This window comes from Epargyreus clarus, unplaced genomic scaffold (genome assembly GCF_041222505.1).
Source record: "Epargyreus clarus isolate Ecla_fem2 unplaced genomic scaffold, WU_Ecla_fem_2.2 ptg000015l, whole genome shotgun sequence".
NCBI classification, from domain to species: domain Eukaryota; kingdom Metazoa; phylum Arthropoda; class Insecta; order Lepidoptera; family Hesperiidae; genus Epargyreus; species Epargyreus clarus.
Window position 1 is genome coordinate 580,064 of NW_027332223.1, and position 26,726 is coordinate 606,789.

Below are 26,726 nucleotides of genomic sequence, written 5' to 3' on the forward strand. Positions count from 1 at the left end.
ATAATTTATTAAAATGGCTGGTCGCCCGGTGTCGTAATCATTACCATTCAAAAGACTAAGGATTGAGCTCCCAAAAACCCCTCACTAATAATTTGAATAACATGTTACTATAACTATACTATACTGTATTATATTCGTTATTCTATTTTTTTATATAATATTATTTACTTTACTATTTTATGTGTATTATTGCTAAAAGCTATCTTTTTTATCTGTATTCATAAAACTAAATTGTCACTGAACTTGACCAAAACGCAAGAATCCATACCGCTGCGCAAGTAAAGTATGTTAATGTCATCACTGTCACCAATGTCACTAATAACGTTCACTTCTCCAGCTGAGAATGACAAGTTTTTGTGTTCAATTTGCAATGTAATTTAAACAACGCAGAAATTATGTCAATGAGTTATTTAACAGAAAGCGAGGCTCCCAGGGATTTTCGGGTGTCGTCTACAGAAAGCGATGGCCATTACAAAAAGTGCACTTTGTGTTATACAGTGAAAAGGAACTTTTATTGCGCAGACTGTGTTAAAAATGGTAACTTCGTTCATTCTTCGATGCCCTACTCAGATAGGTAAGATTTTGCGCAATATTTATAATATTGAATAATGACTCATACGACTTATATTGCGAAGAATGCAGACATTAGTCTAGAAACAAAAAATCCATTGTATATTTCATAATTTAATTACATTCATACTCATAACAGAAGGCCTTGAGATTGAACCATATTTGGATTGTGTATTTGTTTAGAAAAAAGAATAGAAGTCTTATGTAAAGAATTACTTCCAGTTTGAATAATTGCTTTATTTAAATGTGTATTGTGATATTAGATGCAACTTCTATGTAAATAAAGACTTGTGTCGTAATTTAAATTTGCTTTCTTAAGCTTTTAGTGGATTAATTTTTGGGTAAACTCATTCAACAGGTATTGATATGTTATTGAAGTCTTTCCTGTATATTTGTAGGTTAATTTAATATATAGATGGAACAGACCTCTCCTGTTGTCAAAGTACATTTAAAATAAAACTAGTGTCCATTTCGTTTTTATGATAAATTCTACATAAACTGATGTAATAAGGCATGTAATGCGAACTTGAGACAGATGTTGTAGTTAAGAATAGACAGTATGCAAATTGCCACACTTATATGATAAGAGCTCCCTGATATCATTTTACACATAGTAAACAATAAGCAATTATTTCCTGTTTCTGTATAATTATGTGATATGATTGTGTGATCAAGTGTGTTATGTGATATACAAAATTAGTCATTAATTTGTGTGTAACATCTGTAATTTCATAAAATATTACTTCAATTTACAGATTTGCAGATAAACAGGTGAAATTAATGCGTTTAAAAATAAACAGGCAACATGTTCTAGACAGGTGCGAGAAACTATTGGCCAGTAAACTTAAGAAAGATGTCTTACTCACTGAGACTAAACAATCCAGAGACAAGCTAGACCTACTGAGATTAGCCATAGAGCAACGAAAAAGTATTATAGATAACAAGAAGAAAGAGCTCACTGACTTGAAGCAATACAATAATGAACTACAGCAGAAGCTGCCGAGGTATCAGAAGAGAGTGTCGAGCTTGGGCAAGCATGCACAGGCACAACGGTTGGAGTTACAGAACAAGATCAGCTTTTACAATGACCAGACGCAGTCATTGGCTGCATTACGACGGTCAAGAATACGTCAACTCACTAGATATATCTTTCCAGTATATATAAGTTTTGATTCCAGGTACTTATTATAACATTCTATCATATTGCTAATTATAAAATATATTTATTATGCAGGATATGAAACAACTCATTAACTAGTTGTTATCTAAAATTAATGTAGGTATGATACTATAACCACAAAATAAATTAGTTTTTATTTTGTGCTATAACTATTAAATAAATTGAAGTTTGTTTTTTTTTAAATTAAAATACAAGGAAAATTATGTATTAGTTTCCTCAGGTCAAACCAAAATAAAATAACTATGAAACACCTACTCTATAATAATAATATTACATATCTTATACTTTAGTGAACTTCATACTATAAGTGATATTACAGTTTCATAGGTTCACAAAGCAGGACCCATATGTATGAGTGATATGTAAAAACTCTGTATTTTATTCTATTCTAGTGATAGTATAGAGGATATGGAGTTTGTGGGAGAGGATGAGACGGAGGAGCCTCCGAGGCGACCACAGCTGCACATCGTGGCGCCCTGGATCGACACTGACGGGGACTTTTCTCACATACAGGCTTGGGGTGAATATGATTTATTAATAAATTGATAGGTTTTATTAAATTTTTAAGGAAAAAAATATTAGAGCACTCATGTTATCATGTTATTTATTGTTTATTATATTATGTTGACAGATACACTTCCATACAGATCATGTAAAATATGTCAGTACCTATATTCAATAGCATGTAGTAAATGACTTATACTCGAGGTTGAATACAAGATAAACAGATATCAGTAAGTATGCCATAATATATACAGGGTGAATTTTTCAAATGGGCCTTCAGGGCCAAATCCGAAACTATAAGGATTAACGAAAAATGCTGAAAGGAGTTACGAGGCCGATTTTGATAAAATCTAAAACTGCATCATGATTTGTTAAAATAAGTTTGTCCCTATCCGGGAATCGAACGAGTTCATTTTGAAAAAAAAATACGTATATATATGATTCCACTATTTGATAGTGTTGCTTATAAGGATCAAAATCTGGGAAGGAATGATAAATGACACACTAAAGAAAAGGCCTCAATTTTGAGAAAATATTAATTGTTTCATAGTAATTTGTGCAGATAAGTTCCCGCCATTCATCAATTGAAACATTTTACGTATTAACATTTTTTAAAAATTAAAAATAAAATATATATTTTATTGATCTTAACACAGTCACATTTACAAGTCGCAAGAGCCCTGTACATGGTTCTAGACCTGTGTTACAGGTACAAACGTTCGAAAGCGGACGTTTTGTTCTCCAAGAATTTATATTTTTATGTCCGAGTTAGTTAAGGTTATTTTTAGGACCATTATGGTCTAAGATGCGAAGCTAAATCGAACTGGACCGAGCTGATAATAGAATGAAGCTCATTTTATAAGTACATTGGGTAATACATTAAAAATGGGTTTGCTAAAAAAATCCTGGACAGGATAATTTTAATTATTTTTTGAAAAATTAAAATTTAATTGAAAATTATATTTTGCAACATCAAGATAATAAGTAAATTCTATTCTGAGTGAATGTTAAAAACATACAGAATGTGCAGGCTTTGGGTTGCCTATTATTTACGTGGACGAACTACTGGGTTGTCAGGTATAAACAGGTATTTCGCTGGCAACTACTTTCACTCATGATGATAATAGATAAAATTTTATATCAGTAGAAGCGCTGTTTTATTGTGAACACGTTGATATAGGGTTTTCTGCAAAATGAAAATTAATAATAATAATTACCCAATGTACTAATTTCGTTATAAAATGAGTTTCATTCTATTATCAGCTCGGTCCAGTTCGATTTAGCTTCGGATCTTCTACTATTATAATAGATTTAACTTGCTATGGGCGGAGTTTCGTTTCATACAGATGTAAAGTTGACAATTTGCGAGAATGACTTTTTCGAGTCAAATTCGAGTGATTACTAAACAAAGAGATGTAGAAAATCATATTTAACGTTGACACGAAGTTGTAAACAACAAACAATAAGAATTTACTATCAAATCAGTTATCTATTTTTATTACAAAATAAATCCTAACATCCATTGTACGATTGATTAATATGAAGAAAAAAAATCCTAACAACGGCGGTAACTTATTTGCCAAAATATTACTTTCTCATACCAAGCCGTATGTCATGGTCATAATATCGAATAATTAGTTTATTAACCACAAATTCTTCAATAGTATGACTTATGTATGTTTCTAATGAATTATACATAAATCATTTGTTATGTATAATCCTTTAGGATTAGTATGCCAATGTACGAAAATATATGAATTTTCTTCAAAATTTTCATTTTCCTTTAATTTGTCACGTAACATTACTTCGCAGAATTTGATCCTTATAAGCGACACTATACCTATTGTATGGGTCTGTGAGTGTAGAAACAGTCTTCTTTAAATATTGTATGTATGGTGTGTTCAGTGTCGGCGAACAAGGAGTGCGCGACGGCGTGCGCGCCGGCCGGCAACCCGGCGCACCGCGCGGGCGCGGCGCTGGGGCTGGCGGCGCAGCTGCTGGCGCTGCTCGCCTGGACGCTCGACGTGCGCCTGCCCTGCGCCATCTCGCTCAGGTAGACAGAGATAGACGATACACCACCGACATATTGAGGTCTGGGCGTGATGATGCTACATCGGACTTTGTAAAATCTTAGAGTAAATATTATTATGAGATATTTAATCGATTACGAGATGATTAATTACAGTTAAAATTTTGTAGTATCGTTAAGTATTTATAATAAGAGGAGTATAGTAATATAAAAAATTATCAATGTGGCTTTTCTGTAACATCTTAATTGATATAAAAATATAATGAATGCAATTTAAAGTTAATTGATATAATATCGAAATAACAATATAGGCTACTTAAAATTAGTGTGTAATTTCATATTGCCTTTTACTACAACACCCTCCTCAAGCAACCAAAGTTTTCATTGGTTATTTTATTTTCTCATTATTAATACACTTCGTGTCGTATATCCTAGATAGCCTAGTACTTTACGGTATGTATAATCTTATTAAGTGTATGCGTCCCCGTGTGCAGCGACTACGGCGCGTGGTGCGGCGACGCGCGCGGCTGGCGGGCGGGCGCGCGGCGGCTGCGCGCGGCGTGCGCGGCGCTGTGCGCGGCGTGCGCGCTGCCGCCGCCCGCGCCCGGCGCGCTCGCCGCGCTGCACGCGCTCGCCGTCGCCGCCGCCGCCGACGAGCCCGCGCTCGGCAAGTCAGTGCACACACACTCGAGCTTTCACACTATAATACGTATAGGCCGACTGCCATCGCATGTCCAATAACAATATCAGATTTATGCTTTTACTGTACCTATAACATGTCTTGTAAAATTCAAGGTGTCAAGCGAAGTTACATAGATCTGACGGAAAAATGAAAGTGGGAATCAAAAAAAGTGGGAAGAAGTTAACACCAACTCCACAAAAAAATATTTAAAATGTAAAGAAAAAGAAACTTGTAATTCTATCCATATCTCTATGAATAAACAAAAACCATCATCGGTATACATGTATGTAATCTAAATTCTAAACAACCTCTAGAAAAAAATAAGTCCATATATAAACCAAATACATTGAATACCTAATGTAATTGAATTACCTAAAATTGTAAATTTATATTTATCGCGTTTACACATTTTTTATTACCGTTTCGCTGTTTACCTTTTGGATTGGACGACCATTTAGATTCAAAATTTAAAAAAATTTGTAATCGACACTAAAATACAACATAACATGATTATAACGAAATATTTTTATTTCCCTAAATATAAAAAAAATATATATTTTCTAACATTTTAGAGAAACAAGAAACTATTTAAAATACATAATGTGGTTTATCGGTGCAGAGTGGAGGCGTGGTCGGGTGAGTGGGCGAGCGCGTGGCAGTGGGACGCGGACGAGCTGGACGAGCCCGAGCCGCCCGAGCATCTCAACTGGCCCGAGACCGCTGAGGTTTGCTTAATACGAAATTAACTGGAAAAAACACTGCTCACGTTCTTAACTTGTGCAATTTATACATTTAAATGACACACAACATGATTCGCTTGACAATGATATTATTTGGCTTTGCTTCTCATCTATGAAAGGTACCTTTCAAGAGTACTTTTTACCTAAATCACTTTTAATAATTAAAGATACAAAAATAACCTCATCCATTTATATTACATACACAGCTACGTGCGGTGGTGCACCCAAACAACCTGCCACTCCGTTTGTATTTCTCATCACCCTAATTGCCCAAAGAAATTTATCTTTTCTAAGTGTAAATAAATTCCCAGATGGAAGAGTTGAGTTGTTCGCCGCCCGCGCCGGCGCCGTCGCTGGTGACGTCAGCGGCCGCCTCGCTCGCCTCCATGTGGCGCGGCTGGACCAAGTGACACGCAAAACTAACAAACACTTTAACGAAAACTATCAAATCAGTACATACATAAAGTACGCATAGTGGAATTGTAAAATTTTGTGATTTTTTTTTCATTTTACTTTTATTTTGTAAATAATATTATAGATTTTTATACATTATTTAACCCGTGTTTTATTAAATTTCCAATCGTAAAATTTTAACTATAAGCTGATAAAAAGTAAAAATAATTGTAGTAAAGTAAAAGCTGTAATAAGATAAAATGAATATCTATACATAACAAATCTTTATTCTAAACAATAATTACAAATAAATTATTCTATAAAATAAGACTAGTAAAACAATACTGTTAAAAATATCTCTAATAAATGCAATTCTAAATGCAAAAGCATTAATGCATAAACTGATAACAGATAATGTGATAGCAGAAATATTATGACCCCTATAAATTAAAGCCATCATTATTCCTTCTCCCAGACTTAGTTATCATAATGTAAATTGCTTCAATTAGTATTAAATTGACTAAATATTTCAAACACAATCATATAAAAATGTCTTTTTTCTCAATAATAATAGATCTGTTCTGATCGATAGACTATGCACAGACTACTTTATTTACAGAGAGATCACCACTACTTATGTTAACACCAAAGGGTGACCAACCAGCAGAGTAACTTAGCTCACTATTTCATTATTTGAATCCGAGCTGCGAACCAGCTCATTCATCTTGCAATTTCCTTACTCATTTAGTACTACACATTAGGTTCCATAAGACGTAATGATTCATATTAATAAAACAGTTGACAAATAATCCGCTTAATGACATTTGTTTATCAAGAACAATTGAATCCAGCTAAGTTACTCATAATATATAATAGTTGTGTAGCGACGACGCCTACCGCTGCGGGCTAGGTGGCGCGGCGCCAGCGGCGGTGCGCGGCGGCCAGCGCCTCGTGCGCGCGCTCCACGCGCTCCAGCAGCTCGTCCGTTGGCGATACATCTCTCTGCAACAAAAAATATTAATCAAAACATAAATATGAACAATTTCAGTTCATTTTTTCTTCTTAAATAATTGCAATGGCATTTACAGTTACGACATTCAACAATAAACATAAATTTAATAAAAGACAACATCTATGCAAGACAATAATAACTTGGTTGAGGTTGAAGGGGTTAAAGAAGACTTAATTAACCGACTTCGAAATAGAGCGTCCTATATTTTTTAATCCAATTATATTATTTTTACGTACAATTTCCCCCGTAGAACAAGGACGTATTGAGTCCTGCGACATTCTCGTGTCCACGTCGGCTCGCATCGGCTGTTGAGCAGACGCCTCGCTGTACGATGGCCATTGGCAATGCTGGAATATAAAGCAAAAGCAATATATACAAAAACATCTTACATAAATTGATAACCAATACCAATATAACCAGTAAAACATTCTATTTTTTTTATAATGTAAGAGTAGCAGACGAGCATGCAGTCCACCTGGTAAGTGGCTACTGCCGCCCATGGACATCTGTAATCAACTCCAAATAAGATAAGATATTCCTACCTGAAGTCGACCATAGACGCGCCGCTACCCCTGAGGACTAAGCTGGAACGCCTCGGAAAAGTCTTTCTCCCTTACCACACCCTTCAAAACGAAACACAGCAGCTCCTAACAGTGCTGTTATTAGGTAGAAATAGGTGTGGCGGTGGTGCCGCCGGAGTCGAACCACAAAGGGTTCTACCACCTTCTAATTAAAAAGTTATACAATCAATAAAACTTACAAGGTATAATAATATAGATCTAAAATAATGTTATTGTTATTTATTATTTTTTACCGTATCATCACACAAGAGCTTCTTCCTCAACCGTCTTGGTGGCGTCGGTGCAGTTTGACAGCTGCTCATCTCACTCGCACTTGTATGAACGTCCTGCATCTTCGGCCTTAAAGACGGACACTTTGAACAGCTAGTGGTCTCGCTGGTCCTCGTACATCTGTGCTCGCTACGTCTCGGTCGCGCCGACAGATGTTTGGAACAACAAGGCTCTGTTGGATCGCTGGTACTCGATTGTTCTATATCCGATGGTAATCGACGCTGTTGCAGAGTTTGAATAAGAATGTCTTGCTCTTTTATCTTAATTTCTTGATCCCTATAAAAAATTTACAATTTTATTTCAACATTTCTTAAATGAAGAATTATTATGTGCAAACCCGAGTTCTTAATAGTCCATTACGATACGCATGGCCTAAGTAGCCTATTATTGTACGGCGTGAAGCTATTTTAACACCCGAGCGTAGCGAGGGTGCTAAACGCCGTGCAGATAATAGGCAACTTAAGTCACAAGTATCTTATCTTATCGTATACTATTTTATAGCTCGTTTGACATAAACCCGCTTATATTATGAAAATAGTACATTACGATACGCGTGGCCTAAGTAGCCTCCTAATTATTTCCTAGGACTCCACTACACCAACCTTGATTATAGAAAAAATTTACAAAACTGGCATCATTTATTTAAAAGCGTCATATTTTAAATAGTCATTTTAAAATCTTATTTTTTAAGCGCCAAGAAAGAGAACAATCGTGCCAGAAAATGTTGCTACTTGTTTAATTAAAATTCACACACCTGCCAAACACTCCGCATACGGCTTAGTTTTTTTCATCTTTAATTAAACTTTGTATAGCTTTCTTACTTTACTATTGAAGTAATTTTCCTTTAATAAAAATTGTAATCCAAAACATTTGCAAAAGTAAATTAAAAAAGCATTAAGTATGACAGCAATTTTAGATTACAAACATTATTTTAACAAGTTATGTATTTACTTTCATATTTGTGATGTATTTGGGTTAAAAATAAAATACGTTGTTTTTCCCTTATATACTCTACGGTTGTGAAAACTTACAAGGAGCAACACTGGTTTTCTTTTTTCTTTACAATATATTTCCCTCGGTGTCAAAGTTGTCAAACTGTCAGTGTCATTTAACATGTATATAATAATACTCTATGCCAACTCTATGGTGTCATTTAATATAAAATTCAAATAGAACTATGATAAAAATGTTGGGAATGTAACACCCATCTCTCTCCAATTCAAACTATTTGTTTCATTTGTATGTCTAGCCCGGAGCCCGGACCCATTGCGCTCATGCTGACTTCGTGCACGGTGCTGCTCCTATTAAATATACGGATCATAATCGGTGAGTAATTACACGATTATTTATCAACGTTATTTTCACTAAACTTATTTACTTGTTGAAACAGCGATTAAATATTTAGTTACGTGTTTGATTTCGATTTCAAACTTTTATACCAATGTTAATCATTTCGTGAAATAGATTTTGTAAATGTAAATGCTTTTCTAATAATAATATGAATATTGTTCACAGGGGCTGTAACAAGATGGCCGACCCACGCCCCGACGCCTGTGAATGTGATTATCCCAGACAAAGAAATATCCTTGTGCAAAAGCACAATCTAAGATTAAATTTAAATCTTATGCATAAATCTGTATCAAACCATACATGGTTGCTTCTGCCAGCTGCAAATAAATGGTGGGAATCACTTTACCACATGTATGTTACATATATTAAAACTACACAATGTAAATATGCCATGACTCGATTATTGCTGATGCCATGGAAAGCATAGCAACATGGGATATAATTTCTATAGAACATGGTTTGTAAAATAATACCTAGCTATTGAAAATGGTTAGCGTCATCCACGATAATTCAATAGTCTTGGTGCTGTCTCCACTACCAAATCAGCTGCATATATAGGTGAGATGTGTCATTTTATTATTTTCTTACATAAAACAGCATAATACAACAAACCAACTGGCATAGTAACTTCAGCATATTAAACCTAACCTTTAATGCCAGATAACAGTACTTACATCATGCAAAAGCGATAGTATTGCGAAATATTTATTGACAAAAATGTGATGCTATGATATAATTATCATCTTCTTTGTCATATTTTTTCTTGTATCATCATCTTCATACCACATCACATATGTATCACCTCAGATTATATTTATACTGTTTTAGAAGATTGGTAAAAATACATTTATGAAACCAAATAATAAAGGTAAGAATCTTATTATAGTATCATGTGATAGATATTATTGGTTAGGTTATGCTGTCAATACACTACATATCTAGTTCCAGAACTTGAAAAGATTTCATATTCATTTTAGAGTTGTTAATACTTTAGGGTGAAAAAAAAACAATTATTTGTAGCATGTTGTCATGCAACCTTTCAGATCTTATGATAAATATACCAATCTATTTATATAATTGACACTTGACTGCACCATTTTTTTGTATTTAATTTATTATACCTTCCATAAGATGACTCAAGCTTTATCCCTAGGTTTAATTACTTTATTTAAAAAAAATTATTTGGACAACTCACTTTGTGTTCACTTATGTATGCATCTGCCTATAATCATTTTCACAATTGCAGTTCCGTGCCTATCTATCTTTATGAATACTCAATGTCCATTTATGTGAACAATGAGTATTTATTTCAGATAATGTACCTATGAATGGAAGCTGATGCTCTTCGATACCAATACCTCTTAAATATAAAGGTATTATAATTATGGAATATGGGAAATTTTGATAACATTCCATTGTTAAAATCTTATTTTTCTACGTATAATTGTTACATAACTGACACAGTTATACATAGAAAAAGTCTGTGCGCAAACACATAGCAAACTTTTTATGCTTAACCGATTCCGTGCAGATGGCACCACAGTTGTGCCATGAATTTCTTTTGTGTTTGGCGACTGGCACGCGAGAAGTGCCAAAATTTGAAGCCATAAAACTCGCATTGAATCGGTTAAATTTTATTGGCTATGTGTTTTGTATCCCATGAGCAACTTGTCAATGTGAGTGCCTGTGAAAACTTTGATACATTGTGCTGTGCTATTATGATACTTTACAATGTCACATGCACTAAAACTGCACAATGTAGACATTATCATTATGTGATATAATAATATTATACTAATTTATGTAATATTTTTAAATTTAATGAAGGCTGTGAAAGCTTTGCATTAAAAAGGTGTGCTGTGCTATTATAATACTTTATTTTAAGATGTCACATGGATTAAGACTGCCCAATGTGGACATTGTCATTAGGTGAAATAATATGATATTAATTTATGTAATATTTTAAAATTTAATTAGGGAAATATATAAGTATATTATTGACAATGTGTGTTTTATTTAATTTTTTCCCGGTAACCAATTTTTTCATTAATGTCTTTGATTTTTTAATTAATTTTTGTAACTGATTTTTCAGTACCATCCATACTGGTAAAACAGCTATTTGCTAGTTTAAAATTTGGCCATACACATAATTAAATTCACCTTGTTGTGTAACCCTGTCTACAAAAAAGACAGGGGGTAACAGTTTTCACTTTCTAATTACAAAAACTGACACTTTTTACAATTAAGTACCACCATCACAACAAATTTTATTGTGAAATAGTTTTTGCGTTTGGGTGGAAGGGTATAGATTTCGGCTGACTTACATAATAATATGATATTTCAGTCTTACAATACCTCTAAGACTGAGTCAGAAAAAAACTTATTTTAATTTCCAATGTAAATCATCGAGATTTTTTTCGTTTGCATAATCTTGTAGGAAATTAAATTCTCTACAAAAAAAAGACTCTTATCTCTATAACTTTTTTCCGATTAGGCTGAGCAAAAACGCGACAAAAACTTTTTGTATAAGAAGTATAGTTTGAGGTGCACCGACCTGTGTCGCTGTCGCTGGCGGCGCAGCCAGTGGCGCACGCCGCACACGGCGCGCTGCGCCTGCGCGCACAGCGCCGCGCCGCGCGACCGCGCCTCCTGCAGCTGCTCCTGCAGCTGGGCCGCGAGAGCCGACACCTCCCTGACATTATATTTACAGTGATTTTTTTATACAACGAAATCCGAAACTAAATGAACTAGTGAAAAATGCTAAAAGGAGTTACTTTTGAAGATGGTAGAACCCTTTGCGGTTCGACTCCGGCGGCTCCCCCGCCACACCTATGCCTTATAACAGCAATGTTAAGCGTTGATGTGCCCTGATTTGAAGGGTGTGCTAAGGGAGACATACTTTTCCGAGGCGTTCCAGCTTAGTCCTCAGAGGTAGCGGCGCATCTGTGACCGACCTCGGGTGGAAATATCAAATCCTATCTGGGGTTAATTACAGATATCTATAGGCGGTAATAGCCACTTATACTTACGTATGCTCGTGTGCTACTCCTATATTATAAAAAACTGTCAAATAAAAGACAAACTAAATAAAAAGGCTATCGCTATTCTATATTTCGAATTTCGCCGTCCAGGCCCATTTGAAAACTTTCACCCTATATAAAACTATATTCAGAAGAAAGAGAATTATAACACAGAAGTTTTTTTTTATAAAATTAATCCAAAACTGAGCTTAATTACTACGTACTGTTTTAAAATATCTCGAACACTTCTGACACTACAATAAGTGTCTTTAAAAATAAAAATAAATAACTCTATTCAAAACAATGCATACTCTGATCCATAATTAGGTGTCCAAAATGTAAACAAAGAAATGTCATCGTTAAAATACGATTACAAATCTTCTAAACAGTAACAAAATAACAAGAAACAAAAGCTTTAACAAACTCAACAAAAAACTTATACGAAACTTAAAAATGGCGGCATAAAAAATGTTTTGGATCCCGATTGTGTTACCATTATACGCATTTTAATTTTTTACCATAAACCTTACTTTTATTATTATTGCTGCATGAAACGAAATTGAGGTAATATGAATATTGGAAAATGTGAATGGATCTTAATTTACTTACATTATTATTTGATTATCGTTTTATTACTTTAATCATATCGTAAATAATAAGAAACTATAATTTAAAACGTATTTTTTAGATAGATTTACATTTTGGACACCTAATCATGAATCTGACTACAGTGCAACTCGATAAAAGAGACGCATAAGAATAATCTCCTCACGTGTAATGCTGTTCGACGTGTCGGCTGTGTTCCCTGGTGCGCTGCAGCTCGTCGCCCAGCGCGCGCAGGCGCAGGCGGCTGGCGGCCAGCTGCCGCCGCCAGCGACACACCTGCGACGACAGCTCCGACACCTCCGCGCGGACCTGACCGTTCTGACACACAACATTGGATAGTTGATTGTCTCAGGACTTTGCGGAAATCCATGCTATTAAGTTAAGATTAAAATTACTTCGCAACAATCCACTACAAATATGTATGATGGTATATATTTTAAACTACGCAGTATGTACCTTCCTTCCACAACGGATGCGTGCAGATGCAAAAAATTAAAAATATACACCACGATACATACCACCAACAATATGTGTTTCGCTCCAAAACGGAGCATCATAGGGTAAGTTGACTCTACATAGTTAATCGTTAAGTCCAAACATTCATGAAACTTACAGGAATACTCTAGACTTTAGCATAAAAGGTCATCTGTACAACATTAATAGAATAAGAATTTCATATTTTACACTAGAGTTGCTGCTTTAATATTGTACTAACACTGTAATTGAGTATTGTCCGCGCCAGACTTCTAGTCCGCTTTGAAGTTGTTGCGCGCAGGTGTAGTCGAGGAGCCAATGCAGTCGAAAACCACCACAAGCTGATACTCCGTAACAACAGTAAGGGCACGCTAACGCATCCCGTGGCCGAGAGCGGGCAGCGGCGGGTGCCGGGGGTGGTCCCGAGCTGTCTTCGTCCCGCTAATATCTACAATTTCCTGTTGCGACGCGACTAGTTTATATATTCAGAGCGGACTAGAAGTTTGGCTCGAACTCAACCCAACGACCCACGAGCTATGGAACGTAGATGAAAGTACAAAAATATTTTACCTTCTACCTACTGCATATTATTAGCTAGACTATTTCAGATATCTCTAAATAAATCTTATCAAATCAATAAAAATCAGTATCGACGGAAGGTTTGAAGGTGGTAGAACCCTTTGAGGTTCGACTCCGGCGGCACCACCGCCACACCTATTTCTGCCTAATAACAGCAGTGTTAGGCGCTGCTGTGTTCCGGTTTGAAGGGTGTGGTAAGGGAGACATACTTTTTCGAGGCGTTCCAACTTAGTCCTCAAGGGTTGCGGCGCATCTGTGGCCGACCTAAGGTACAAATATCTAATCCTATGTGGGGTTGATTACAAATGTCAATGGGCGGCAGTAGCCACTTACCATCAGGTGGACTGCATGCTCGTGTGCTACGTCTATATTATAAAAAAAAGATCGACACAAACGGATGTAGAAGTCTATAAAGTAGTTTGTCTTACCTCTTTACTGACATTTTCCGCTTTACTGAGCTCTTCTTTTAATTGGCTCACTACTGACGCGTGTTCCTCGCACTGCTTCTGGGTTCTTATCAGTTCGTCTGACCGATCTTGAAGCAGAACTGCAACGGTCAATAAACGTCATATTTTTTTTTCCTACTTGTGACTTTACATGTACCAAAAAGAAATACAAGATGACTCACCTTGAAGTTGTTGTATTTGATAATTGAGAGAATTGCAGTTACTTCTCTGCTCTACTGAGTCTTCTTCCAAGTCGGCTAACTGTTGTTTTAATCTGTTTATCTGTGAACAATCGAATTTTCAAGTCTATCGAAAAACTAAATTAAAACCAATAGGTAAGCAATTGTCGTTCCACACTAGATTCATACTCTGGGTGATGTAAACAGTTAAACACATGAACACATAATTAATATAAAACAGAAGTACAGGAATCTCTTGACCGGTCATATGATTTCATTTTATAATATGTAACAATAACATGTGTAAAATTACACGCACAACCAACATGATATTATGAAACCTTTCATTTACCTCTCCGTCCTTTATATCGATCTGGCCCTGGTACTGCTGCTCGAGGTTCTCCTTGTCCTCCAGGACTGACTCCAATTCTGTCACCCTTTGACGGAGCTCGCTTAGTTGTACCTAAACAACATTTTTTTTTATTTCTATTAAAGCAATAGCAATAATAGGTGGAAACCATGATGAAATTTCAATCACGCTACCGAATCAAACTCTCAATCGATTAATTTTCTTTATAATGAAATAATAATAGTTGAAAATATTACTGTCAGAGAGGTAAGATTGATAAGTAATAAGACCTAGCCAACAATGTAGGTAGAAGTAGAAACTATAATTTTATGATACCCACAATTTGCTTGTTAAACGAATAGTCATTATACATCATAATATGCAGATGTGCAAGATTGCATGCCGATTGTTTATATAAATGATTGTAAATAGCTATAAACTCAAAACATACCTCTAACGTGTCGTTCATGTTCTTCAGTCTCATGTTCTCGTCTTCTAAACCACATGTGCAGTCGTCCTGCAACAGGCGTGTTTTTAAAAAACAGGAATAAGTCAAGAATAACGCCTAAGACTTTGTTACACCATGATATCAGCGCCACGCTGATAGATGGCGCTATTAGCACTTAAATTGATTTTGGAGCAACTGGCGACACTGGACTGGTAATGGGATTCTTAATTTGAATTCGGATAGGAAAGTAATGTTTGAAAATTACTATGTTACAAAATAAATTGTAAAAAAGCTGGATGCGAACTTTTCTTATGTTACAATTTCCTAAATTGGAATATTGTTAAATATTAATATTATCTAAAGCGTTTTTTGTGGCACCATAAAAGTACGGTGCCCATGCACACATGTAGTTTTAACAGCACATGCACTATATAAATCACAAACACATATGGTTTAAAAAATACATCGTTTCATGTGGTTTTTACTTAAATCTGCTATTAAGATATTTTATTAAACTACTAACCCACGAACCGATTTTTAAACTAAGATTATGAAAAAAGAACCATCATAAAACTGTAAATATCCTTTCAGTGGTCGACTAAGGTCGTCGGAGGCTCGGAGTGGAACGTTGATAGGAGGCCCCAGTGTAAACAGTTGAATTGATTTTACAAAATTACAAATGTGTCACAGACTTATAGGCGATGTCTTTTTTTCGCTGATTAGTTAGCAAGTTTGGGGGCACAGGATGGGGGCCCCGGGGCGAACCGCCCCTTGCATCAACTAATCCGCTAGAGTATCCTTTCAACACACATGCTTCAAGCCAACACACATGACACAAGCACACGGTACAGAGCCACGTACTTCGAGGAGTTCCCGCAGGCGCAGCAGCTGCGCGGCGATGTGGCGCAGCTCGTCCGCCACGTCCGCGCCCGCCTCCGAGCCGCGCTCCCACATGCCCTGCCCCACAACCCAACACAATGATAATACACTCGGGGTTTCATACTTTATTTGTTACATCAACTTTAAAAAATACAGTCGTTAGTCGTATAATCATGTTGAACGTAACATTTGTTCCTGCTTGAAAAATAAGTTGTCTAGGAAATGTGTAGGTATACAATATAAGACCCTAAAGCAAATTTATCATTCTATATAAAATTACTTGAAACATGTATAAACGTATCACGGATAGGTGTGCATGCATGTAATGTGACAATTAGTTAAAACACAGCAACAAAAATAACAGATGTAATTCAATTTATAATTGTGATGTTATATTTCTTGTTGTTAGTAAAGCTTTAAAGTGTCTTCACACGTATTTGGATCAGAGGTATATATTTCTATAGGCCTATAAATGGTACCAGTCGAGTAACATTTTTGATCAAATTTATAGCTATATTAGTGTATAATAAATTAGTATACATGCACATAGAACACCGTTAGTCAGCGTAACGCAAATACCGAGTCGTGATTGGAGCTGTTCAGGAAGTTCGATATCTCCGACTTCAAGTTGTCCACTTCCAGAGCTATATCCTGAAAAAATAATAATATTTAAAAAATATATAATTATTTAATATATAACAATCTTCTTATAATAATCAATAATACAACATCAGGGCAGCCCTGAGATGAGCGAGAGACGCGAGATTCAAGCAGAGAAACATAGTCAGCTGTCCGACACAATAAAGTTGCGGCCAATTGCTCGGTTTAAAAGTTTAGCCGGATTTAAAACTTAGAAAATATACTAGATGTTCTGTGAAGTGTATGATGTGTGGGGTGTTTAGTGATGTGCCTCACCTGGCAGCGGGCGGGCGGACGGCGCGACAGACGCACGTCGAGGTAGGACTTGCGGAGCCTCTCTATCACTTCCTCTTGTTTTGCCGTCTGCAATAACACCCCGCAGTTAAATTAGGGACGCAACTTTAGGAACTTATCGATATAGACATTGATGTTTATGACCAAGATCTAAAATATCGATAACGAAATGTATCGATAATTTTTGAAATAACAAAATTCAAAGTTTATTTATTTATTTTAATGATTGTTTTAACGACCTTGTTTTTTGCCAATTACATAAAAATATAGATATTTTTTAGTCAATTTTATCAATCTTTTGATATATTATTGTACCTACCCGTAAATATAATTTTTGCTTTAACTATCTTATTCTCAAATTTTTTACGGGTGATTTTTTAAAGATTATTTCTTAATGTTTATCTCTTATCTTATGAAAAACTTTTGTGCAAATTTAATACTTCAAGAAAAAATATTGAATGAACCATGCTTACCTCGTAAAAGCACTCTCTATACAACTCTTCAATAATGGAAAGGTTGTCCTGAAGTGTGCTCACCATGTTGTGATCCACATCCTATAATAGCACGACCACCGTCCACACTCACGTTATAAATGTTCTTAATAAACTTCACAGCGATAACAACAACAACAACAATATTGATCTCTCACGAGAGACAAAGTTATCACGTGATAAGATCGAACAAAATCTAATTGAAACGATAAAATTTTCCTCGCGAAATCATGTAAGTAAGTAAATTAAAGTAGGTAGGTATTCGTAAAATTGCGAATTGAACATTTTCATATTAATAATTAATATTTTGTTTTGTTCTTATATATTATGTACATTTTATTTATATAATAGGTAATATCTTACCTGCGTTTGCGCAGTAACATCCGTTGTTTCGACACAACATCCATCAGCAGAAGTCCTTGTATGGAGCTGGGGATAAGTTATAAAATGATAAAATGTGGTGGCATTCCTTGGAGTTTCATTTCTATGATTTAAATATTTATTTCTAATTATCTATTGTAATTCTTCTTTGTAAACTTTTCATAGATATCGTAATCAATCATTTAGAGCGTATATGATAGAGCCTCTTTTACAGACTTTTTTGATATAATTGTCGATGAACATTAACCTACATTGAACATTTTCCTCCATCCAAGGATGGGTAGGAAAAGCAACTCACCGTGTCGGTCTGGTCGGCGCGGTGGTTGCGACGCGCGCTGAGCGCCGCGATGCGCGCCTCGGCTAGCGCGAGGCTCTCCGCTTGAACACGGACTGTTTCTTCCTTGTTTTTCAGCTGGAAATATTTACTTCACTAATAAAGTATTCGCTTAGTGATAGGTTTGAATTCGGAGCTCACATTGGACACAGTTTACGCCGTGATTTATCTTTGTAACAATATGTTGAGGACAGAACATGTACGAAACCCACAATTTATTAAAAATATTTTTCACTTTGTAGATTTACCTATACAGAATCCGCGTGTACCTATGTTTTCTTGTTTTTTATCAAGCCTATTTCTTACTTTTCTTGTACTGCTGCTTGGTTTAATATTAACAAAGTGTAGTTGACCTTGCTACCCACTGCATGAAGTTCTAAGTTAAACAGATCGCACATTTCAGTCAATGGAACCATTGACCGACGTCTAAAAATATGAATGGCTGCGCCCCTTGCAGCCACCTCAATGCACATCTGACTATCTGACTGACATGAATATTTACATAAAAGGATCTCAGATACGTAAACAAAGCAAGAATACACTGTTTGCTCTCGCTGTTCGCTCTGTTTGCTCAACCCTCTCAATCTTTTGTTCAACAAAGATCTGAATTTACACCTACAATCCTTATACTCGTATTTCACAACAATCGCCCTATAACAAATTGGTGTGGTATGACCGAGACAATAAGACTGGCCAACATTGGCGTCACTGGAGGAGTGGAATGAATTTCAGGAACGTGAATAGCAATAGAGAAGCGTGTTCACCAGGTTTCTTTCGCATTACCGTGTTACCTAGCACCCTTTGAACTTTATCTACTTATTTCACTAAGACATAAAGCAAAAGCTCGTTTTGTTATAGATCTGAATTTTAGTAAGCTTCGGGGTCCTCCTGCGCCTGTTTATCCCAGAAAAAAAATAATTACGCCAATGTGTCTAAAAAACATTCTAAACTATTTCTACTACTGCATTTTAAGGATGAGGTAAGTACTTCGAATTTAGATTTCGCGGGTTTATGTAGCAGGTTTTGAACATACCACTTCCAAGGTGGCTAACAGCTTGTTTTCCAGGCAGCGGGACCGCGCGTCGCTCCCGGCGCTTCCAGCTTCGCTTGGAGCTCCTAGGCTCTCCTGAAAATGTATCTTTCCTAATACATTTTTACGTAAAACTATTAAAAAATAGGATTTATAGAGTCAATTCATAATTTACACAGAACTCTACAATATTTTAACTTATACTGAAAATGGCATAGTACGGAACGGAACCCTCTCTACGCGAGCGCCTCTCGTATTAAACGACTTTTTATTTATCTTTATACAAGGGCAGATGAACTCGTGCCGTAATTTGCCGACATTTTTGTTTTTCATCACATCCGGCAAACGTGCACGAATATAGCTCTGTTGTCTCGCGGCTCTATGATGTAGAGATCATCAAACGAGACAGGAAGGTGCTTAAGACTGTCAAAGGGAGACAGAAATAGGTACCAGTAGTTAACGAACTCTACAGGTCTCTAATGGTCTTTACTTTACCACTTTCTTCACAAAGTCCTAAAATGAGCAACAAAATGAGCAAAAATTCATCTAGGGACTGCAATGGTGGCCCTGGCCCAAAATACCTAATAGATTTTCAACTTTCAGTATAAAATAAATTCATTCTTATTTACTAATCAATATTTCAAATAAGAATATAAGTAATACAAATAATTAAATATTATAAACACAATATTATGTTATTGCTAATTAACTTAACAGTAATTTTCTATGGTGACGGATTTTATGAAATAGATTTTAGAAAATTGAAAAGGTATTTAAAATAAAGCAATATAGTTTCACATTAAAAATTAAAAGACACCAGCAAAAACCCTATTTAGCGCATTTTATTTAAAAGGTAAGTCCCTATAAAAACTTACTTTAGTAAAATCGCTGGTATCCGAATCACCGTAGACCATAAGCCCGTTGAACATCATCGTGGTGAACACACACACAACAGTCACTATAAAATGTAACATGTAGTCTCACAGAGGTCCACGTCCCACTGCTGGGCTCGTGTCGTTCCTACTACCGTAGGAACCTGGTATTTAAATTCTAATTTATTTCTATACACAGTTTCACTTTACCCATATGAAAAACGTTCGAAAAAAAAATTTCAATTAGGTATGTTTGTAATAAAATTTGCGAAAATTTAACATCCCCTTGAATTAATTAACCATATTTACATACATCTGCTTCTTTCGATCGATCGTATAAAACTAACTGCAACCCAAAACCGGGAAACTTTAACCTACTTTACACATTAATAGATTTTATAGAAAGCAAAACAAAAGCTTTAGTTTAAAACATAAAAATAACTGAATGTGAAATAGGTAGGTCTATATACCTCGTCGTGTACTCGTACATGAACTTACACAAATATGTGAGCACAGTATGTTTTAGATAATTAGTTCCCTAATATTTAACGAAGAAAAAATGTTTTGACTGTTTTCACTGTAAACATGAAAACTTTTCAGTGGAATCAATTATTCAAGTTTTACACAATTTACAATGTTTACAGGAATCGCCCACATCCTAACCTGACCTGATTTTACTACTTACGTACAGTAAAGTAGAAAACATTTTCAATTTTACTTTTTTATTTTTGTTTGAAAAACTTCTCACTTCTATAACTTTTACAATCGGATATTTTGATTTTTAGCGAAATATCTCTAAGTTTTCCCTATTTTTATATAGCACACAAATAAAAACCATAAATAAACAGAGATAATTCACAGGTTACTGACAAACACTTAAGCCACGTATTATTGTTAATTAGTAACACAGAAAAATGTTTGTTTACATTAAGTAAACATTAATCAAAATCACTTGACACAATTGTCAGTTGGCAAACACGGGCCGTACACTATCCGTACACTTTGTTTACAAGTGTCCCGTACATCAAACACTACGCGAGTGGTCCGTGCACTACTGCACTGGAGTATATTTAGAGTTTTGGAGCAACGCGACAGGAATAGCCGTTTTGAAAGAGTGGCGGAAGCGCCGCCGTCCCAATTGGGCCTTTTTTCTCCTGTAAACCCTCAACCTGGGCGGTTACTCGGCGGGATACAAATACATCGTAACTCATCGAAGACTTACGTATGAGTTAGATAACGGATACAGCTTTCGAGCACATTCAGACGCTTTCATGTGCATACTTTCTACAATATAAAAATAAATAGTTTAAACATGGTAGTTATCTTTGAGTTTTTAATAAATCAACGTGTTTTACATGGAAATCTAATATGAAGCTCCAATTTTATGTATATATTGTGTTTATAAGAAACACTTGCTAAAATGCCATATTATGTTTATTAATTACTGTATAAACCACGACATCTATCACTTGACCCGGAACTATTTAATTAGCTAGTATACCAGCTTAGTAATCAACGAAACTTATACAAGCTTTATAGCAACGAAATCCAGATGGCGTCACATAAACACTCATGCGCAGGATGTCTACAACCAATTATGGAGAAACAACACCTTACATGTAGATCGTGTAAAGATAAATATGACTTACAGTGTGCCAATATTTCAATAAATCATTTTGAAAGTAAACTTTTCAAACAAAATGTACTAAACTCGTGGATTTGTCAACTATGCCATAATAAGTTACCAAAGACGGATAATACAAACACCCCAATTCGACAACAGCAAGCAACTACTTCCTCCGATAATACAGCAATCCCACAATGCTCCTCACCTTCTCCCAGGCGCAAAGATAGTATGAATATAACAATCAGGAAAAACCAATTTGCGCCAACCGTACAAAGTAATCTCATACACTCAGACGATGATTCAAGCATTCTGGGTGATACTCTAGATAACATGAATATGAACACAATATCTACGCCAAAAAGTCAGCAAAAAATGACCCAAACTGAAGTAATTATAAAGGAAATGGAAAAATTATTAGACAAAAAGTTGGAAAAAAATAGACAATCTATAATACCAGAACTGAAGGAAATAATTAAAACCGAAATTACAAACGCTCTAACTAAAACAGAAAAGAAACTAATGCAAAACATTAACAACTTAAGCTACGAACAAGATAACATCAAAAAGGAATTAAATACCTTAAAAACACAAATCAAAGAAATAGAAAACGAATACAATAAATTAAAAAGTACAATAAACACAATCCAACACAAGTTATCAAAAACGCAAGAGACTTCACTGGTAAAATCACTCCCCGAATTAATGAAACAGACAGATAAAAAAACCATAGTACTCTACGGCTTGGATGAACACAAATGGGAAAACGATTTTGAACTCCACGATAGAATCATATACATTTTCCAAGACCTTTTTGCAGTGAACCTAACTGGATATATTGAGGATGTCTCTAGATTGGGAAAAAAGGGCTACCGCCGGCCACTATTGATAGAACTTATAAGTAAAAGTATGACAAAATTCTTGCTTAGAAACAAGGGAAGTTTAAGAAACACAGGGTTGGCCATATCTGAGTTTCTGGACCGATCGACCTTATTGGAACGCAAGAAATTAAGAAATACAATGATTGACGCAAGGAAAAACGGACACCACGCAATAATAAAAAATAATATACTATTTATCAATGGAAAAGAGACTAAACTGACCCACGAGACGGACACATTGCACTACAATAGTAAAAATAAAACACAAGGTAAAGAAACGGAAACATTAGAACAAAATCGACCAGGTATCATAGAAGAATCTTCAAATAACAGTTACAATAGCCACAGACTTGCCCACAGCGATGAAGACATCACACGTCAAACCCCGAAAGGAAATTACACAAAACCACCATCAAAACATCACACTTTTCGCGACTGATTTGAAAATAATATTCCAGAACATTCGAAGTATTAATAACAAGCGACATCTAGTAGAAGCAGAATTGGCTAACGATAAGTCAATAAAAATTATTTGTTTCACGGAAACATGGATAACAGAAGCTAAAAGAGACTTACTGTTTTTAACAAACTATATTTGTGCAGCATCATACTGTAGACAACAACACGACGGCGGCGGCGTATGTATATTCTTAGAAGAACCTCTAAATTATACTGTTCTCAAAGAAGTATCTAAAATGTCAGTAGAATACGTTTTTGAAACGTGTGGTATTGAAATTTCTAATCTTAATCTAGTTGTAATAGTCATATACTGGCCAGAAAAAAACCGTCACTCCGAAATTTTTTATAGTTCTTTGGAGAAACTCCTAAAATATTTAACCTTACACTATTTTAAAAGGAACATAATTTTGGGAGGAGATTTTAATGTAACTTTCATCAGTTTGTAAAAAAACCCACAAGAGTTACAAAAACTAGTGCAACGTGTTTAGATTTATTATTTACAAATTTTCAGAACGTTAAAAGTGAAATAAATGTATACGATTACGGGTTCTCGGATCATAAAGCTGTGATATATACATATGAAACACAAACACGATCAGGACATAGAAATATTTGGTATGCAAAAAAAAGACGATTTAATGAAGATAACATAAAAAAATTTAAAACCCAGTTGGAAAAGACAAATTGGAAACAACTCCTAACAAATGACAAAGATATAAACCATAACTATACAATCTTCCACATGCAAATACAAAATATTTTAAACAATCATATACCAAAGGAAAAAATAATATTAAAACCATATCACGAAAAAAAGTGGCTAACACGTGGACTAAAAGTATCATGTAAACATAAACGTCTATTAAAACTATTAACACAACAAACTAAAAACTCTATACTACATAATCACTATAAAACATATGAAAAAATATTAAAACAAAGTATAAAAAAGTCAAAAAGGATACAGAATATAAACAAAATAAAGAAATCAACGAATATTGCAAAAACCATGTGGAATATAATAAAAGTTAATACAAATAAATTTATTAAGAAACCGAAACAAAATTTAAAAATTAAAATAAATAACAATATGACAACAAATCCTTCAATTATAACCAATTATTTCAACGAATTCTTTGCGACAACGGGGGAAAGTGACGAAAATCACATTCCTCAAGGAAGACCCGTTATACACCCCACTGAAAATTCTATATATATCGGACCTGTTCAACAAAAAGAAATTACATCTGTTATTAAAAATTTAAAAAGCAAGTATAGTTTTGGATGGGATGAAATACCCCCGATACTAATAAAAAAGTGCATAAACGAGTTAAGCCCTCCTCTTACTATATTAATAAATCAATCTCTCTCGGAAGGTGTAGTACCGAATCTATTAAAAATATCGAAAATCACACCGATCCATAAAAAAGGCGATCAAACTGACTGCAACAACTTTCGTCCTATAGCTCTCTTGTCAAGCTTCTCAAAAATTTTTGAAACAGTAATGACTACCCGACTCTATTCCTTCTGTGAAAAATATAATATTCTAGATGAGAGTCAAAACGGCTTCCGGAAAAATCGCTCGACTACACTGGCAGTGTTTAAATATATACAACAAATTTTGCAATTATTAAACCAAAAAAAGTACGCCGTAGGTATTTTATTAGATATGAGTAAAGCATACGACCGGGTTAATTATGATATCCTCCTAAAGAAGTTGCACGGAATAGGCATACGAGGAACAGCATACGATTGGTTTTCTTCATATTTAAATAACCGTACCCAATACACCGAAATAGAACATTACGACATGCAAACAGGTATCATAACAAAAGAAAAATCAAAATTTTTAGAACTTAAAAAATCAATACCACAGGGATCCGTGCTGGGATGTATATTATTCCTAATATATATCAACGATTTGCCCAAATGCGTAAACACCACAAGTATTCTATTTGCTGACGATATTTCATTAGTATTTCCTTGCTCTGATGATTCGCTACTGAATCAAAAGTTAAACACCCTGTTGGATAACGTGAATTCCTGGCTAAGCGACCATAATTTAAAAATAAATATAAACAAAACAAAAATATTACAGTTTAGACCTCACCAGAAATGCCCCTTAAATATTAATTATCAAATTCATAACACACATATAGAATGTGTAGATAGCGTTAAATTATTAGGCCTACACATCGACACACATATCAACTGGAAAAATCATATCCAATACATATCAACAAAATTATCAAGATTTATATACGCTTTGTATGAGTTAAAAAAGGTTACGGACTTAAAAACAGCTAAGTCCGCTTATTACGGATATGCGCACGCGTGGCTCCAATACGGCATAATACTCTGGGGAAATAGCACAGACACTAACAAATTATTCACCTTACAAAAGAAATGCGTACGGATATTAGCCAACATTAAACAATCGGAAAGCTGTAGAAAATATTTCACAGATCTCAATATATTAACTTTAACGTCCATGTACATTATAGAAATATGCAACTTTGTAAAAAAACATAATAATCTATTTGTCTGCTCCAATGAAACAAAAAAATATAGTTCACGAAATCCCAACAAACTCGCAATACCACAATCTAGACTAGCAATGTATGGCTCCGGACCCTATTCTATGTGCGTCAAAATATATAATAAAATTCCGAAAGAAATCCAAGATGAAGACTCGCTTACATTTAAAAACAAACTAAGGAAACTATTAATAAGTAAATGCTATTATTCACTACAAGAATTTTTTGAATGACTATACCTACAATCTACTTCAATAAAAATCTCACCTTTAACCTAAATAATGATAATGTTGACATTCCTATACTTAATTAAATACAATTTACATACATTAATATTAATTTTATATAATTGATTAATTTGACTTTGTATAAATATTGACATTTTATTGATATGAACCTATTAAAATGTAATAATAATGTATTTTCCATTTTATATAAACAATGACGATTCTAAGTTAAGATAAATATGAGCTAATGTGAATGTACTTCATTGCAATGCCCTAGCAGGGTACATGCATGTTCGAATACCATACTTGTAACACCATAATTATGTACTGTATGCATGAGCAATAAAAATTTGAATTTGAATTTGAATTTGAATTTATAGATAGAATGAAACTTTGTAAAAAATATTTAAGTAATAGATTATTTCCCCCAACGCATATTACGTTGATGGCCGAAACCATCCCATAGAATGTGTCGTCAAAACATTCATCACGTCGTGCCATTAAAACGGTACAAATAAACGAAAATAGGAAATCGACGTTTTGTTCCATTTTTCAATTTAAATATCTCATTTAGGGATGTGTTTCTGTCGTTAAGCATAAATCCTGATAGTATTGTAATATAGATACTACTGTCATATTATTTTTGAAGACACCAGTTAATTAATT

The 26,726-nt window shown here is 34.8% G+C and overlaps 2 protein-coding genes and 1 long non-coding RNA gene across 3 annotated transcripts in view; 2 read left to right on the forward strand and 1 right to left on the reverse strand.

The window, feature by feature from the left end:
* Positions 1–235: 235 nt before the first annotated feature.
* On the forward strand, positions 236–6,262 carry Atg14 (autophagy related protein 14). Its single transcript, XM_073080871.1, has 7 exons — positions 236–574; positions 1,326–1,748; positions 2,143–2,270; positions 4,160–4,307; positions 4,778–4,954; positions 5,585–5,690; positions 6,017–6,262. The coding sequence occupies exons 1-7, from the start codon at positions 396–398 to the stop codon at positions 6,113–6,115; spliced, it is 1,260 nt and encodes a 419-aa protein (XP_072936972.1). The 5' UTR covers positions 236–395; the 3' UTR covers positions 6,116–6,262.
* Positions 6,263–6,395: 133 nt separating this feature from the next.
* Positions 6,396–26,726, reverse strand: part of LOC140748214 (uncharacterized) — a 32,750-nt gene continuing 12,419 nt past the window's right edge. The window contains exons 9-20 of the mRNA XM_073080974.1: positions 19,464–19,556; positions 18,395–18,508; positions 18,079–18,144; positions 15,416–15,481; positions 14,968–15,078; positions 14,619–14,718; positions 14,419–14,537; positions 13,104–13,255; positions 11,866–12,003; positions 7,925–8,237; positions 7,347–7,457; positions 6,396–7,100 (exon numbers count right to left, since the gene is read on the reverse strand). Of these exons, the coding sequence (XP_072937075.1) occupies positions 7,005–7,100; positions 7,347–7,457; positions 7,925–8,237; positions 11,866–12,003; positions 13,104–13,255; positions 14,419–14,537; positions 14,619–14,718; positions 14,968–15,078; positions 15,416–15,481; positions 18,079–18,144; positions 18,395–18,508; positions 19,464–19,556 (1,479 nt within the window). The 3' untranslated portion in view covers positions 6,396–7,004. The remainder of the gene's footprint in view (positions 7,101–7,346; positions 7,458–7,924; positions 8,238–11,865; positions 12,004–13,103; positions 13,256–14,418; positions 14,538–14,618; positions 14,719–14,967; positions 15,079–15,415; positions 15,482–18,078; positions 18,145–18,394; positions 18,509–19,463; positions 19,557–26,726) is intronic.
* On the forward strand, positions 9,106–11,315 carry LOC140748116 (uncharacterized). Its single transcript, XR_012102921.1, has 2 exons — positions 9,106–9,287; positions 9,477–11,315. It is a non-coding gene; the product is annotated as an uncharacterized LOC140748116 (long non-coding RNA).